Source organism: Drosophila elegans, unplaced genomic scaffold, assembly GCF_018152505.1.
Source record: "Drosophila elegans isolate 14027-0461.03 unplaced genomic scaffold, ASM1815250v1 contig_208, whole genome shotgun sequence".
Taxonomy (NCBI): domain Eukaryota; kingdom Metazoa; phylum Arthropoda; class Insecta; order Diptera; family Drosophilidae; genus Drosophila; species Drosophila elegans.
Window position 1 is genome coordinate 11815976 of NW_024545578.1, and position 18205 is coordinate 11834180.

The 18205-nt window shown below is 42.8% G+C and overlaps 1 protein-coding gene across 5 annotated transcripts in view; it reads right to left on the minus strand.

Annotated features, from left to right (window-relative positions):
• Positions 1 to 3957: 3957 nt before the first annotated feature.
• LOC108135564 (ecdysone-induced protein 75B, isoforms C/D) overlaps positions 3958 to 18205 on the minus strand; it is a 101953-nt gene continuing 87705 nt past the window's right edge. For 4 of the 5 annotated variants that reach the window (XM_017256321.2, XM_017256324.2, XM_017256323.2 and 1 more), the window contains 2 exons: positions 11386 to 11624; positions 3958 to 7992 (listed from right to left, as the gene is read on the minus strand). In XM_017256321.2, the coding sequence (XP_017111810.1) occupies positions 5515 to 7992; positions 11386 to 11624 (2717 nt within the window). In that variant the 3' untranslated portion in view covers positions 3958 to 5514. Of the gene's footprint in view, positions 7993 to 11385; positions 11625 to 13145; positions 13979 to 18205 lie in introns of those variants that run through there. The other variant, XM_017256325.2, reaches the window with a different exon arrangement.

Sequence of the window (18205 nt, forward strand, 5' to 3'; positions counted from 1 at the left end):
CCACTTCCCGAATCGATTCCACGCACTCAAATCTATGAACCTTTCGCTGCGAAATACACACTGTCGCCAGGCTGGGGAATACATAAATCGCCATATTTACCGACTCTGAGCCCAGTCAAAGCAAACACGAACAAAAACCCCTGGCAAGTTCACAGGCTGGCCCCTCAAGGACAACTCGCGCATAATTCCAAATAAAATGTATAACCATTAGGGGCGATCCGTGGGGAAGGGGGTGTGGTGCTGAGCACGCGGCACATAAATGAAATTTATTATATGCTGCGCAAAATTTTCTATACATTTGCCATCGAAATTCGTTGGCGGGAATTTTTGCTAGTCTATTTAGTCTATTTATTTGGTGTGATCGACTTGCCATCCCTGTCCCACACAGGCGCTCCTATTGCCCCCACGGGAATGTATCAGCAAAGGCTTAGCGCCAAAAAAAAAAAAAACGAAAAACGCGTAAAAGTGCGTAGATAGCAGTTAAGCGAATAAACCTTTTAATACCCTAAATGTTAAAGCCAAAGTAGCTTTCAAATTATTCTTTCCTTAATATTCTATGTTTTTGAAATACTTTTCATATAGAAGACAATATTCAAAACAATATTAAAATTTTAACCATATTTAACCAGAATTTTTAACTGGCAAAAAGCAAATAATATTATATAAATCAATATATTGTTTTTCTTATATCATTCATGTGCTTTGTGCTTAAGGTAGTATCTCAATTTTGTTTACGTGAATGGAGTACCTTTAGGTAGGACCCTATATACCCGACGTTATAGTATAGAACGAGTATCAGCACTCGGCATTAATAGCCGAAAAAAGTCTAAAACCAAAGGCCCACGCTGACGACAATGGTTGTTATGTAGAAAGAGATGGAGTTGGTTCTGTCGAGCGGGAGAGGGATAGGGATACCAATCACATGCGTACGCACGCGTGCAGTCCGTCGGGCAGGGGGGGTGCGTGGAAGCGGTACGGGGAGCGGAAGGGGGCGGAGCTCCCCACACGCACCGGCCAAACGCGTTGCGTGAGTTTTTTATTTCAGCGCGTGCTCTCATCAGGCGTTGCCCCCCTCTCCTTCCCACTCCCTTCAAAGCCGCCGTCTCTTTCCCCCAATTCAATCATCTGCTAGAACTTTGCTAATTTCGTCTAATCAGCTAACCTTGAATATTTGTTTTATTCCCCGCCACCTTCCCGCGGGTGTATTTATTCTCGTTTTATTCTTTTCGTTTTTTTTTTTTTTTGCCTTTGTTGGAATTTGCTCTCTGCCGCTGCTTCTTCAACGCGCGAGTTGTTATTGCCGTTGTTGTTTGTGCCTTAATTTATTTGAGGCTTGTTTTATTTCAAGGTGAAATATGCGCAAATAAAAATTGCCGAAAAAAATATCGAAAGAAAATTGCCAAAAATATAAGGCAAAAGGTGGATGATTCAAGAGGAAGGGCATCGAATTGGATTCACCCTATACTTCTTCCATGAACAATACTATTTATCTTAATAGTACTTAAATTTATTGCCCTTATTCTAATAGTTTGTATGTACTGGAAGTATCCTTTTTTTTGGAATTTTTGTTAATCATTTTTTAAAACATATTTTTTTATATTAACATCTATTACATTAGGATCCCCATAGTCGAAAACACTTTTTTGGCAAAAAAAAAAAAATTAGCAATACATATATCAACCATTTGAATGTCAGATCAGTGAAGAAGAAGAAGAGATTCCATTGATTTATTCCCTGGTAACACACCCCTTCTCGACCCCACCCCCAAAATGCAGTACACTGCTGCATTTCCTGCTTGTCACTTGTCGCCTGTCACTCGTTACTCATACGCCACCGTGCCCACACTAATTTAATTTGTTGCTCTCTTTCAGTTTCTATTTCTTTTTCTGATTCCAATTCCGCCTCTGTCTCGCCACCTCCCCTTTTCCACCTCATCTCACTTGGCTTTGACATTGACTTTGAAGATAACGAAGCATGTGTATGTGTACAAGTGGCTCTCTCTCTCTCTCTCTTGCACACTTAAAATTAGAATACCCTCACACGTTTTAGCTGCTCTTATCGGTGTTTTTTTCTGAGCAGTGGGCGGTGGGCAGTGGGTGGTGAAGGGTGTGTGGGATGAGTGTCTGCCTATCGCCGGGATCGACTATTGTTATCTACACGCGGCACTCACGCTGGCCAGACACTTTAACCAGCTAGGACCACCCACCGCATGGCCGCCCCTTCCACTACAATAAAGTTGATTTGATTATTTCGGCAAATTCATTTCGCGACTCTTATCGCCTCAAGGTCACGGGCAAAATTCCAAAACACACACACGCCCAAAACCAACAAAAGCTTAGGACAGACAGGCGCGACATTGAAAACAATCGCTATTCTCGGGGCGAAAGAAGAAGCAGCAACCGCAAAAAGTCGAATGTGTGTGTGATAAGCTCTGGGCGCCTATAAATGTAGGGGCGTACGATCGCCAGAAGGGGCGAGGCAGAAGCGCGGAGTGATTCCAACGGTTATTTAGAATGGGTGATACCAAAAGGGACGTCTACACCCAAAGAGAAGTTCAATTGTTTTGGTTTCAATCATGTATGAATGGTATCAAAAGTATTATTAATTTTATTCCAGGTACGAAAAAATCAAATCAAATATTAAATATTCTTTAAAAATCTGTATATAATTAAGTATTGTGCATGTGAAAATAATATATATATATATCCATTCTTCTTTCCCAAATTCCTGAAATTCAGTGAAAGCTTTTCCAAATAAAAACACATGCGATTTTTTTTCATAATTTTTGTTGATATATTTTAAATACTTATTTTCAATATTTTATTCACATATTCCATTCTGGGGGGTTTTTCATTGTGTTTCCATTTAAAACAAACTGTAATATTATGTTATTTCACAAATACAAATTTTTGCTCTTAATTTTTTTTTATTTTTTATGGAGATTTATTCAATTTTCAGAACATTTGAACGCTTTTTTCCGCGTTTTCTCGCTGTCTCAATTTTCACATTTTTTTTTACCATATTTGCCAAATTCTCTTGTTTAAAAACTCTTTTTCGCCGCAATTTTAATTGTGACTGTCCTTGAAAATATATTCATGTGTGTATATATATAATAATAGATATTATTTATACGTTATTTCATATGCCTCAGCTGGAGTTGCTTCAAAGTTGCATTATTCTTTTCAATGTTTTAGTTGCTATTACGTTACGTTAAACTCTTACGGCTGTTTACGGATACGTTTTACATATACTTTACGTTACGTTACGCTTAATTGTCGCAATTTCATTGTTTCAGTTGTCGCTGCCGTCGTTCGGTTGGATATCCCTATCAGAATCCATCACCATCATCATCATCATCAGTATGACCACCATAAACACCCATCTTCATCATCGCTCAATGCTGAGATAGTTTTTACATAAAATATTCAGTTGTAGTTATACAATTACAATATTTGGTTGTTGTTTTTCTGGCTAAAAGTTACGGACAATGGTACATACACCTAAATACATACACACAGACACAAAAATCGTTTCACTACGTACATATGGATGTGTGTATATATAGAGTCAATTATTGAAGTGTGATATCTTTGTTAATTTTCGTGGTTTTTGGTGGAACCAACGCTTCCTTACGCTGCATAAATCTTAAAAGAATATAATATTTCTTGTAGATTTTCGCTCCTCTTCGAATTTCCTCTGCCAGCGCTGAGGACTCTTTTGTTTTTACACATTTTCCTTGTTGCTCATTTATACACATAAAATTGTTGTTGATTTAATTCTGATATAAATATTTTAGATATACTTTTGTGAGTATTTTTTACAGCACGGTAGTCAATAAGGAAAAAAATTAATCAACTGAAACTATAAATCTTACCATTCCAAAGCAAAGTAACCGAAAACTGAAAATTGTAAAAACAGCTGAACTGAAAAAAAGTTGAAATAAAAAAACTTAAGAGGTTTTTTTTTGGAAATTTTTAAACAAATTTTTTATTGATTGACAATACAAATTTCTGCGCCAGTGTAATTTTTTGTTTGTTTTTTGTTTTTTTTTTTGTTGTTTTTGCATCTTTGTTTTTTGTTGTTGGTTTGTCTAAGCATAAAAATCGTAATTAATTAATAATAATAATTAATAATCATAATAGTACAGCATAATTAAAGTGTAATTAATATAATAGTTTTGTTGCTACCGCAAGTTTTCTCTTTTGTTTTTTTTCTGTAATATAAATGTATACTTTACGTTTAAATAATATATCATAATTTCTGTTTGTTTTTTTTTTTTGTATTTTTTGCTTGGTTTTCTAAGATGCCAATCAAACATTGAATCTTTTAAGCATAGGTTTCTTCATTAATAATTATGTGTATTTATATGTACTTTAAATATGTTTTTGTGTTTAATTTAACATTTAACTATGTACACAACAGATATATTTAACGTTGGGTTTCTCTGCTTCATTATCGTCTTACTGCTTGCTGCTAAAACTTGAAGCATTTTGTTTGATTTTCATTCATTTCATGTTTATTTTAATTGTATTTCTTCTGGTAGTTTTAAAATTAGAAAACAATATTTATTCCACTTGATTCTTTAGCATAGAGAAGAGCTTTGTGCCAAAGGAGAAATGAGGAATAGTTAGAGCTAGATAGCTAGATAGACAGACAGAAAAATCGATGATATCGTAGAAGGGTGGAAAACTATAACAAATTCATAAAATTAGTTAAATTCATAAAAAATGAATCGTTATCAACTTAATCGTAGTTAAAATTTGTTGCAAACTGCACTTCAATTCTGCTCGGAGATCGCACATTAAAAAATTTCACACACATTGTTTTTGTTTTTTAGGTATTTTAAAAATTTAATAATAATAATTTGCAGTTTTTTCAAAAAACATTCAAAATAGCAAAGTAGTTTTGCTCCACCTACAACTAAAGCGCTAAACATAGTTTACTCATAAACGTAATTAATATGTACAACAAGTGCTTAAAACTTATAAAACAATCAGGGGCCGATAGACAGGGGGTTTGGGGTTTGGGGTTTGGGGGGTGGTGGGTGTTTGATGGTGAGGGGGCATTGTGGGTAGCAGCTGAAGAAAAGTCAATGCAAAATCAGAGCGCTGCCTTGTTTTGTTTTTGTGTTGGTTGCTGGCTACGTTAAAGTTTAACTGCTAAAATATATTTATGTTTTTTTCTGTTTTTCTTTTTCTTTTGTAATACCATTCAAGCTTGGGTTTTATTTGTTTGTTTGTTTGTTTTGTTTTGTTTTTTGTTTTGTTTTAAATTAATAACTTGTAGTTGTTTTGTTTGTTGTTGCTTTAAATATTAGTTTTTTTTTTTAAATTGCATGCATGTTGGTTTTGCTTTGAAACTTTGTACACGGCTCAATTAAAATGTAAAATAATTTAATTCAACTCCTGCTTCCTTCGCCTTCGCCTTCACCTTTGCCTTCGCTGAACTGCCACTCCCAGTCTCTGTCTCTCGCACTTCTCCCTTTCCCACTCCCACTGCCACTCCCACTTGCTCTTACGCCTCCAGCTTGACCTTGTGCACGGCGGTGGTGAGTACCGGATTGGGTGATCGGGATCCCGAACCGGAGCCCACACTCACCGGCGGACTGCTGCTGGGCGCCGGACTCGCCGCCGCCGACGGCGGTCCATTCGAGGCGGTCACCGTCACATCGGCGGACAGTGTGGGATACCGCTGAACGGCATTGGCGGCTGCCACCAGGGCGTGCAGCTTGCTGGGCGGCGGCGTGGGCGATTTCTTGGACAGATTGAGCGGCTGCGCCGAGTCGGCGATGTCCACCTGCAGCTCCAGCAGCGGAGTGGCCGCTCCGTTCGATGCCGAACTGGAGCTGGCCGGTGCACCGGTGCCGTTGCTCGTCGAGTGCGGCGACTGGAAATACTGGCAGCTGCCGGCCGAACTGGAGCTGCAGTTGGAGGATGTGGAGGAGGAGGACGAACTGGAGCTGGAGCTGGAGCTCGAACTGGAGCTGCTGCCGTTGCTGTGCGGCGAGACGGACTGCTGGCGCTGTTGGCAGGTGGTGGTGATCACCGAGCTACTGCCCCAACGCTGCTGCGCCGGCGTCTGGCCCACCGTCGGCGGGGGCGTCGAGCTGCTGCTGGGACTGCGGTTGCCCACTCCGTTGGTGGTGCTGCTGGCCGCCGTGCTGTTCTCGCGCTTCAAGTAGTTCTGGATGATGTCGCTGCGCTTCATCTGCTCGGGCGTCATGCGCGGCTCGGCCATCAGCGATTTGGCCAGCACCGAGTGCGAGCTGGCCATCGAGGCCTTGGGACTGCTGCGCGTCAGGTGCATGTGCAGTTGGCTCTGGGCGGGATTTCCCAGTCCGCCGGCCGCAGCGCCAGCGCCGATCACCGAGGTTGACGGCGGCGGCGGCGGCGTGGCCACGCTGTTGGGCGTGGGACTCTGGCGCGGACTGCCGGCACTCAGGCTATTCGAACCGGAGGTGGAACTGCTGGCATCGGCCTCGGCGGTCTCGAATTCGCGATGCCTCAGGGCGCGGAACTTCTTGTGCGGCTTGTAGGCCTCGTCCATCAGCGAGTTGGTGTCGTACAGTGGCGGCGCCTGCAGCACACGCTTCAGCACCGGCATATCCTCCACAATCTGCCGCTTCAGATGGCCGCTGCTCGAGGGCTGGGGCGAGCGGACCGGCGACACAGCCACCACACTCAGCTGGGGATGTTGCACCATCTGGGCCTGATTGCCGCCGGACGCATCGCTGCAGTCCAGCGCGTCGTCCACACTGGACCGCGGACTGGAGCACGAGGAGCTGCCGCCCGAGCTTACCGCCTTGCATTCGTTCTTCTCGTTGCCCGACTCAATGCCCGAATCCGTGGGCGAGTCCAGCTTCCTGTAGCGGGCTGCTCCGGCTGTCAAATGGTGGTGCAATTGTGGGTGCTGCTGGTGGTGCATCTGCTGCTGTTGCTGTTGCTGCTGCGGGTGGTGTTGCTGCTGCTGCTGTTGCTGTTGGTGCTGATGTTGCTGGTGTTGCTGCTGCTGGTGGTGTCGCACAATCGGCGTAATTGTCAGCCCATTCTGGGTGAGATGTGCATGCGAGCCGACAATGTCCATGTCGGCAGCGCCAGAGTCACCGCTGGAACCGGAATTGGCCCGGTTCCTCAGTGGGCATCCACCGGAGAGGGTGGCCGCCAGCAGGGGAGCCGAACTGGCCAGGGCCGAGGGCTGTTGCTGCGGCGGCGAGGGCAGGGACACGCCCTGCGGCTGCGAGCTACTCGGACTGCCATAGTCCAGGTCGGCCGATTCACTGCTCGACACCGAGCCCAGCGGACTCTTGGCCGCCTCCACGTCCATGGCATCCGCCCAGCTGCCCGAGGGCGACTTATTCTGCTGGCCATCGCTGTTGTTGCCGTCCTCCATGGACCACATCTGCTGGCGCAGCAGTTCCTTGTGCTCGGTGCGGAATACGACCAGCTTCTCGGTGTGCAGGGTGCTCAGGGTGCGCAAATCGGGCATCGTTTCCAGCAACTTGGCGAGGAACTCGGGCTGATCGGGCCTGTTCTGGGCCACAATGTACTGCAGGCAGCCCTTGAGGCGCGAGTACATCTTCTCGATCAGCTCCAAGTTGCGCAGACCGGGGCGATCCGGTGTGATTAGCACAATGGCGCAGAATAGACCGATCTCGGCGTCCGTCAGATTCATCGAGTTCATGCGCTCCGCAAAGTTAAAGGTGGAGTCCACCAGGAAGCGGGCATTGGCGCCATTCTGGATCGCATCCCGTCGCATCACCTGGCCATTGAGGCAAATGATCGAGTTGATCGAGGAGTCAAACATGCAGATCAGGCGCACAAACAGTGCATCGAAGAGTCCGGCCTTCAGGAGCGTGAACTTGTCGTCCTGGGTGAGCAGCTGGAAGCCGGGAATCATGCCGGCAAAGTCGATCACGCCGCGAATCACGTGGGCGAAACGCTGCGAGAACTCCTGCTCCGATTGCAGCTCAGGGGCGGGGTTCAATGGACAGGCCTGCAATGATAGAAAAATAAGAGGTAAGTGGTTAAAAAAGGGGTGCTCTAACATAATACAAAACTTAAATAGCAATATTTGGTATTATATACTATATATATCTAGTATTTTTGTAAGACCTTTGGTATATTTTATAAGAATACATTCAGTAACTGTCGTAAAAGTTGTTTTGTGTCAGTATGAATAGTCAACTTTTCCTGTAACTGTTGCTTGGCTTGTTTTTCCCCGCACCCCACATCACGTCATCGCTTATTTCACACGCGAAGGTCAGCGAACCTCCCCCCCCTCCCCTCTTGGCCCACTCATTTAAATCAATAATAATAACTATTTGTACTTCCGCACGCCCACCACACCAGCTATCTGCCGTCTCCCTCTACAAATGTCGCATTTCCTTAAACACCGCTGGAAGCTTTTCTACATAAAAAAAAAACAGTGAAATAGAGAAATAGAGAAGGAAAGAACGTGGGGGGAAAGCTTCGACTACGTCAGCTGGGTGTTAGTTTTTCTGGTATTAGTTTCTGGGGGCTGCTCCCGCTTTCCCCACCCCAAAAACCAAACTATCCCGCGTAGTCGAGAGCTTTTGCTGCTGACATTAGCAGCCAAGGTCGACGAACTAGAGTTCAAGGTTCCGGATTGTGTGCTGTTACTGTATAGTTGTTTTTCTTTTTCCTGCTTTCGACGCGTGTGCTCGGCAGAAGGGTGGATGGGATATATGGCTAGATGGCTAGATGGAAAGGAGGGAGCAATTGCTTCGCGTCTAAGCCAATGCGAATGTTCATGTTATTTCGCCATTTGGCTTTCCGGGTTTTAAGTTACATGAACATGCGCCAAGTGCCCCAGACAGCGAACGTGCCACCGCGCCAGCCCCTTCTGCCACCCACCACCCACCGCCCATCGTCCATCTACCCACCATTGTTTTCAGCAACTTGATTTTTAATTTACGTTTGATTTCATGTGTGTTTTTGCTTTTCATTTGTTTCGTTCTGTTTCAATAAGCACACGTTGTGCTGTCTGCCGCTGATTCTCTTTTCAGCACCACCCATCGTCCCCTCCCCCCAAAACTGCTTCGATTTTCGTCTGATTAACCTTGAAAATCTGTTTTACTTGTGCAAAATAAAAAAAAAAAAAGTGAGAAAAAAATACAATAGAATGAAATTGGCCCGCGTAAAAGAGAGAGGGAAAATAGCAGCCGGCAACCGGCAAGCAGATTTTCCCCAACACACAAGCAAATTTTCTTTTTGCCGGCGCTTCGACGTCGTCGTATCATTTGATTTTTCGCTTCGAAAATATTTCTCATTTGCGCAAAAGCGGAAATAGTTTGCGAAAATACTAATGAGTGAATGTGTATGTGGGGGGGGTGTCTATTTATGACTGGGTGATTCTCCTCCCCCCTTGAATTTCCTGGCCGTATCCCAAGATCCGAACCGACCTTCAATTGGCGTTAGTGGCGTTGTGTTTTTGCCAAAAATAATTCCCAGAATTCTTGTACCGGCTGATATGGACAGCGAGATTGAATAATCTCTAGGGCTAATCGTTTGGCTAGAGAAGGAATTTGCCATTTCTATTCGGAGATCGGTGCGATGCGAATGGGAATGCGAATGTGAATGTGAAGGCGACTTAACCTCACCTTGCACCGCCGACGAATCTTCCGCCTTCCGTCATAAACTGAATTGCCGCCTTTCGCGCATTACGACGCTTCCTAATGAACCACCTGACAATTTTACAGATTGCTCTCGCTGTCCCTCTATACTACATATGTAGTATAATATATATATATATTGTCTAGAATATATTGCAATTTTGTGACGCCGTTTGTCTGGCATTCGCTTCCTCATGCTCATGACATTTTGTTTTATGCATATTTTTTAGTGCCATTATTATTGTTTACTCATATATAGTGGAAATATCAACTGCAAACAGAGAAAGAGAGGGAAGTGCCGACGTAGCCGCTCATTTCATTCATTCCAAGGTTGAAAAATAACTCGCCCCAAGGTCGTTGGTCGCCGAGCTTCTATGTGTCGCTATGTCTCGCTATGTGTGTGTGTGTGTGTGTGTCTATGTGTGCAAGCTTTATGGCACTTCTTGAACTGCCGATCGCATTTGATTTCTTTCTTCTTGAATCACCAAATCAAATTTTAACTTTTTTAGCCTTGCACTTGACTCTGACTTTGTCGCGCTGTTTTTCCCATTTTTTTTTTTTTTTTTTTTTTTTTGTCTGCGCTCGTGTTTGCTTTTAAATATTTTTATAATAATTTATTTAAATGGGCAACGCATGTGTCTGGCCCACTAGCTCTATCTCTCTCTAATCCTGTGCCATCCCTCTCTCTCTGTCCCCCCCGCAATAGCAATATGCTTTCATTAATAATGACGCTACGCTTGACCTTGAGCTTTAGAACTTTGTTTGTGTACTTTGTTGTTGCCGAGAGCCGGTACACGTTTTTTTTTCGTTTTTAATTTTTTTTTCTTTTAAAGCACTTTTCTTTATCGCTTTTGGTTATGGTATGCGAAATGTTTGTATTGTTTTTTTGACAGTATTGTTTTCAGTGCGAAATCATTACTTCCTCTATTCAGTACAACTCGATCAATTTCCTATGACCCCAGAAAAAAAACCCGATGACGTCGGTTGTAAAACAAACAGAAAATGGAATTTAGAAAAATAAATAAACGAGGGCTAGCCGTTCATCATTCGGCTGTCAGGGGAAACGTCATAAATCTGACATTGACAAGCTTTTCGTCAAGAACTTGACCCCAAACTTGCCACTTCAATGGCCACGTTTTGGAGGCCCCGCAAGAATCGCCGAAGACTTGAACGTGTGGCGAACGCGATTTCCTGGTTTAGAATCGTGCAAACAGGTTCACCTTGGCGCATGACTAACGCCGGCAGTATAGTAGTAGGCAGTAACCAGTGAGCAGTAAGCAGTGACTAGCTAGTCTACTGTTGTTATTGCTATTGCTATTTCCATTGCTATTGTTGTCGCTGATCTATGCATGTCAACAGAAGTCGGCGGCCCGGAAATGTGACTTCGCCTACGCCGTAACCTTTGGCGGACTATTAATATAGTCTGTTACTGATAGACGATATAGGGCTGCTGCTGCTGCTGCCGCCATTTTCATAATTTTATGGCCAGTTGTTATTTATGATACTTCTCCAAATGGTGTTGGTAAAAAGTTTACAACATATGTTCGTTCTTAATTGGCATGTGTAACTCAATGCTACTTTTTTTTGTAACACACATTTAAAGTCGGAAATATTTATTCACTTAAGCATTTAATGAAATTGGATTACTACTACTATCTGGCTAACTTTATAGTTTCTTATAACGTATCCATTGTTCTCATTTCCAACTATTCCCATATATTAATAACTAGTTATAAATTGCAAGTAAAACTTACCAAAAGTGTGGGCATGGAGTAGGAGGGGCAATCCCGCGCCCGCTGCCGCATCGCCGAGACCTTCTCCTTGGTGAACTCGCAGGTCTCGAGGTGGGCGCGCAGCACGGCGGCGAGGAGGCGTGGCTGGTCGTCCAGCTCGGTGGCTAGGGCTCTTTGCTGACCGCGATTCTGGGTGCTCTGCTGCATGGCCGCCAGGATACGCGCCTTTTCGCGCTTCGGCACGCGTCCAAAACGCACAGCTGCAATGGCAAAGAAGCGTCGGAAGTTTCGGTTAGTTTTTGGCCTTGTAAACGAAATGGGTGCTTAAACTTAAACTTGAGCATAAAATTATGGTTCCCCATCAATTACACACTTCACTGCACGCAGATAGCAGGTGCAAAATACAGCTGTTGCAGTTGTCCTGTTGTCACGCAGGAAGTGCCCAGTTTTCCCCCTGCAATTTACTGCCCTTCGAAGTGGGTCATTGCCTCAGCTGCCACTTTTTCTACCTCTGCCTCTGAGCTTCTTCGATCTGTCAGTCTGCAGTATTCAGTCTTCAGTCTTCAGTCTTCGGTCTTCTCTCCTCTGTTACACTTTCTCTTTTTTTAGATTTTTAATTTCTGTCTTTGGCCGCAACCGAAAAATTTGTATGTGGGTGAACTTTCACATTTCACCAACGAGGGGGAAAAAAAATCAGGCACGTTTGCGGTCACGTTTTTCGCACTAGGAATAAGACAAAGAGGAGAGTGCAGAAAAGAGGTCGAAAAGTGGGCGCGCTAATTGAAGAAAAGGTTTACAACAGATCAAATGGATTTTAGTTTATATTCAAACTGACTATAAAAACTGAGTTTATATTTTAAAAGTTTATTTTAAGAGCAAAATTATGGAAATTAAAATGTATGTTTTATATTTTAAAAGTATTTAATTTAACAAACATATCATATTACTTAGAGCCACTGTACCCCATTTTTATGAACCACTCTGCCATTTGCAACCATCAAACAAAATCTGACAAATGTTTGGCCAACTTTTCAATGTCAAAAGAAATTTCTACTCGCACAATTTCACTCCGGCTCGGTGGCAAAAGTGAAACAGCGGCGACGGCAACTCTTTTACTGATTTTTCACTGCTTTTTCCAGCAGCCAGCGAGAGAGTGTGACCCACTTGCCGCGCAGCGAAATTCAGGTCAAACGAAATGGAAAATGAAGTCTGCGCAGGCGCAACGGCGGACTGCGCGTAGAAATTAGAGCGACGCGCCGCATCGTCCAACTTTCCCATGCGGAGAGACTGAAAAAGTTGGTCAAACATGCGATATTGTTGCTCCGCTCTTTTTGGCTCTTTTAGAAAATAGCAACACAACGCAACGCAACGCTGCCTTCGGAGCAGTTTCGATTCAAGTTTAAAGCTCTTCCGCGGCAAAGAAAAAAATTATTGTATGTTTATAAACGAGGTCAACACTTCAATGGCGCTCGCTTTTGGCTGTTGCTGTTGCTATTTATTGGGAGGCATCGACAAAAAATGAAAAAAAAAAGTAAACAAAAAGCGAATCAAAAGTGGAGAATCTCAGAACGCCTGCATTTCTCTGGGAGTTTTTTTTTTTTATTTATTTTTTTTGGAAACCGAAAGCTTGGGTGTTATTTTAATTTTGTTCAACTCTTTTTCTAGCCAAATCTGTGTCAGGCGGCTTAGGGAAATTGGCTTGGCTCTTTCACTTTCTAACTTTTGTGCAACTTTCGGATCGGATCGGATTGGATCGGATCGGAACGGAACGGTTAACTTACGCGCATTGTGGTAGTTGACGTTGCCTTTGAGTATGCCCTTCAATATCGGGAGTTCTTCGCCCATTTTTCTGTTTTATGTGCTTGCTTTTGGGGTTTATTTTGACAAAATATCTTGACTTGGTCAATTTTCCCTTTGGGGACACATCAACCACTCAGTTGAGCTCGCTCATTAAATATTTTTTTTTTTTGGATAACTCTTCTTTGTTTTTTGGTACACACACAGCTTTTTGGTTGGTACTCAGGTACATGGATATTTGTTTGAGAAACTTGTTATCTTATTTGCACTAAATCTCGGTTAAATATTTTTAATTAACTGCTGTTTTGTTGTGAGAGGAACTTTGTTTGCTTGCTTTTCACATTGATTGAATTTTTGGAATATTTAGCAAATAAATTAGTGGTTGGTGTTGGTTTGTTTGGTTGGTTGTTTGTAATAATTTTAGGCGCGTAATCCAGACAGACGAGTAGTGGGTGTTGAGTGTTTGGGGAGACTTGGTCGACTTTTCTTCACATTAACAATTGCATTTAACATTTAACATTCATTGGCATTGATCAGCATTTTGTTTAATTAAATTATTAACATATATTTAATTGCCCGTTAAATATAATGGTTAAGTTAGTTGGGGCAACGGCGGCACTCGCGTTATTCTTGGCTTATTTCGGATCCCTAGGATCGCTGGCTAATATGACAAAACTCGACAAGGTCTCGAACGCGACTAACTGTAAAAGCCAAAGCGCGTTACGAATATACCCAGAGGTATGGCTATGGCTATGCTATCGTATGGGGCGAATCGAGGAGAGGAGAGCGAACCTCAACTGCGGCGATGGCGACTGCGACGGCTGAGCTTCAAAACAGAGGCAGAAAACTGAAACGCCGCACAAAACACACAAAAAGCCGCAGAGGCAACGACCAACGGAGCGGACGGAAGAGAGTCAAAGAGCGGGCCTAAGAGCGGGAAAAGCTCTTGTCCAACGGGCAGCCTTTGTTTTTGTGCAGGGCAACAAACCATCATAAGAGAGCTGAGTCAGTGATAAGGTATGTAATTCTTTTAATATCTACGGTAATTTGTTTTGATTAAAATCTAGACACATAAAAAAATGAATACTGCAATAAAGTTTGAATTAAAAAAGACTTGTATTCGAAATTATTAAAGTTATTTCATAAAAACCTTCAATTTGAGACTTTACGTCTACATTTTCTTTTCCTATAACCCTATAATATTTCATTTTAGCACACTTACATTCTGTAATTTATTTTTAATTTATTGAGACAATGACCCACCCCACAGACAAAGCAAGTTCAAACACTGATAAGCTTTTTTGATAAGCTTGCCACAGCTCTTTATTTTTAAGGGCGCTTTATCTTTATCGGCGCTTATATCTCTCTTTTCTTGGACACCATCACCATCTTCATCAATTCAAAAAAGTTCAATAAACTCGTAAGAGAGAACAGAAGAGCACCAGACTCTCTTAAGAACTCTTAAGCTTCGCAGAGCTTTTCACCATGCAAGAGCAATTGGTGTTAAGTTGCGCAAGCTTTCGGGAAGCTTTTGCCATACTTGTCATTTGAATTTTTTCCTCTAGGACATTTTTCACGGTGCGTATGAGTGATGTGTGCTGAACATTGCGCATACGGCACGTTGACAGGTAGAAAATCTAGGCTGGAGGATGGAGGCTGAGGCCAGTAATGAGATTGTTAAATCAAGTTGATGACTTCACGCTCGAGTGGATAATTTACGACACCACTGGCCCCGTCTGACTGTCGAGGGTTAAGCATTGAGTTTGCATTTAAATGCAGATTTTGCTGCTGCCACAGCTGACTCACTCCGATCACTGCAAACTGCCGTGAGTGTTCCAGATTGTTTGTTTATTCAAACTCTGGCTTTGTCATCGAGTCGGTTCGGTTTACCCCACCAACACACTGGTCAATGAACCTAGCCGCCCGAATGAGGCCACAAAAACGTAACCAACAACGGGCAACATTTAATAATCATTCCGGCGATGCGACGAAAGTAAAAGTGAAAGTTGTTTGGCTCTTTATTTCGGGTAGAAATTTTAGTGCGTGCCGTGGAAATGCAAGCAAGTTGATTGGTCAACAGTGTTGGGTAGGCCTATAAAGGTTGCATAACCATAGCCCCACGAAGATTGGGGCTAAAGACCGAAAACACAAAAAGGCGGAAAGACGGAGAGACAACTGGATTTAAATGGGACGAAGGTGGCCCAAAAATTAAACGATTGCGATGTGATAACAGGCCGGTTATTTAATGCATTTTCATACAATTACGTTTGAACAATATCTACTGTTTTTTAAAACGTTTTCGATCTACAATATCATTTTTTATTATATTTATTTATTTAAAGAAATTTACTTATTAATTTCTCGTCTCTCATTTACAATGCAAAACTTATATAAGACTCTTCTGTGGCTTGAGAGGAAACCAGTTCAATAGCATCGCTTTGGTCATAATTGACATTCACAATAATGCCGGCAATTAAAAGCCAATTAACAAGTTTCACTTTCACTGCGACAAGACGCGACGCTAGCCCCATTTTGCGCCGTGCCATCCCAAGTGCCTTGTATCAAGTTGCTTTCTAAACTCAAATTGTTTATGATTTCTTGTTATTGTTTGGGCATTTGTGCGCCTGACTTCCTGAATTACGGGGAAATAATAAACGAAAGCCGAAAGCCAAACTTGTTGTTTACGAGACAGCTAAGTAAGTTCATTGCACTCACAAAGCGGAGAAAGAGGAAAAGAGTGCGGAGGGGTAGGCCTACTTTCGGTTTTGGGGTATAGGAAAGGTGATTCACAGACACCTCTGGATGGCTTTACGTAAAGTCACATAAGCGACACAATTGTTGTTGCTTTGGTTTTTGGTTTGCTTGCGTAAGTTGTTTACAACGCGATCGAAGCGTGTGGAAAGAGCCACACGGACAAACAAAGAGGGGCTCACAAAAGAAATGATATGCCAAAGAAAGGGGCCAAAGTGAACCCCAAATAATAACAATAATAATAAAGACATCATGCGTTTGTTTTGAAGTTTCTGGAAATTTCTCAAGACAAAAGAAAGCCCCCCCATAAGCGAGTATTTTTATATATTATTTTCGGCTTGGAGCCTTCGACGTCGTTGGTTTTTGTGGGTCATGAAAAATGCCTCAATAAAAAACGTTGGGGAGGTCGCCGCCGCGCATTTAGCGCACAGCACTTGACAACGCTCTGATCGCTCAGGGTAGAGTAGACCCTGTGCCATATTATTAATTTTACACGAAAAGGTCGTGCCTCGTTTCATTTCTCATCGATTATGTGGGGAGAACAAAAGGCGAAAATCAAACAAAAAGCATTCAAGAGCAGTCGCAGTGAATGTATTTAAAGGCTAATTTTGGGACACGCTGCGGATAAGTAATGTGTTATATTACAGAGATTTTTGTACAAAAAAATTAACTGTAAAATTGTGACTTATAATTCAAAAGTTGGTAAAGATCAATTACTTTAACATAAATGCATAGCTCAATAGCATAACTCTATAGTTTTACATTACAATTGATTTATAAAAATTTGACTAATTATACCACAAAAAACATTTAATAAACTAAGCAATAATACCATAAACTTTCTTTGTTAAACTGTTAAGTTGATTTATATACAGTAATTGATCTGCCAAACCTATCCTATCATCCCTGACCTTTACAACTCCCCACCGAAAAAATGCAATTAAATAGCCAACTTGTTTACAAGTTCAGAAATTATTCTCCCCCTGCATAAAAAAAATTGGGTCAAGCTGATCTGCATCTATGCATTCGCGTTCGCATTCGCATTCGCATCGCAAGCGAACGGACTTCAAACGCATACGCAAAAATAATTCCATTTCGTGTCTAATCATTTTCGAATAAATGCGCGCCAATGCCGTCGCTGTCGTCGCTGCGGCAGAGGCGAATGACCGTGCCTGACCCAAATAAAAGTCGCTGCACTCGGCGACAAACTGCAAGCCCCTCGCTCTAACCCCTTGCTGCCACCAGCCCCCGCATGAAACCCCCCTCGCATTTTGCTCAGCCTCTGACGTCGTGCAAAAATTGCAGCCGAACGAAACGAGGCCGAGTGCAATGAACAGCATTCAGCACACGAAAGAGAGGGGCATAGTCGAGCAGAAGCAGAGAGAGAGACGGCATGCAAATGCAGCTTCGAACAAGTTGCGACTGCTCGTTGGATGTTGCAATGCGAAACCTTCGAGAAATTTTACAAGAGTCGTTGAACTCTGCGGCTCGGTCGTTTAACTGTGGCCCAAAACCACGAAGCAGCAGCAGCAGTGGCAGCAGCAGCAACACCAAGAGCAACAGCAACTGCAACACCAGCTAACAGCAACAGCAACATAAATATTGCTGCAATATTGCTCTCGTACGCTCTCCGAGAGATTTGAGAGCTGGAAAACTAGTTTTTGGCGCCGAGGCATTGAAAAAAGCGAAAGTACATTTTTTATTTCGCCCGCTCCTCCCCGGGAAAAATACAGAAGAAAAAAAAAATACAAAACAAAAAAAAAAAAATAAATAAACTCGGCTCGTTCGCCAGACGACGAACGCTCTTCGTGGCGAGAGGTAAATGAACCTTTTGAAGGTTCAACTTGCGTAGTAGGCGACGCCAGCGTCTCGTGTAAAACAAGTTTGTTACGTTCATCGTCGTTGGCTGTGGCTGTGACTGTGGCTGTGCTGCCACTCTTTGGCTCTTGGCTTCTTTCTTTTCCACTGCTTTTGGCGCTCTTTTCTTTGCAATTTCACCGTTAACAATTTTTGTGACTGCCTTTTGTGAGGCAGGTGAAGGCAAGCCAGGCAGCAATTTTATGTAACCAAAGCGATGAAAAAAAAAATAAATAAAAATAAAAGAAGCGTCAGCAGGCGGCTAAAACTCAAGTTGTCAAACAGCTGCCATTGCTGGAGTATTTTTTTTCGCAGCTCTCTTTTTGCTGTCTTTTTTGTTTTTTTTTTTTTTGGTGATGGATGACACGCGTGAAATGATTTCACTTATGGACAGTAAGTAATTGTGTAAGCGTCAAAGGAGGAGAGTAATTGGGCT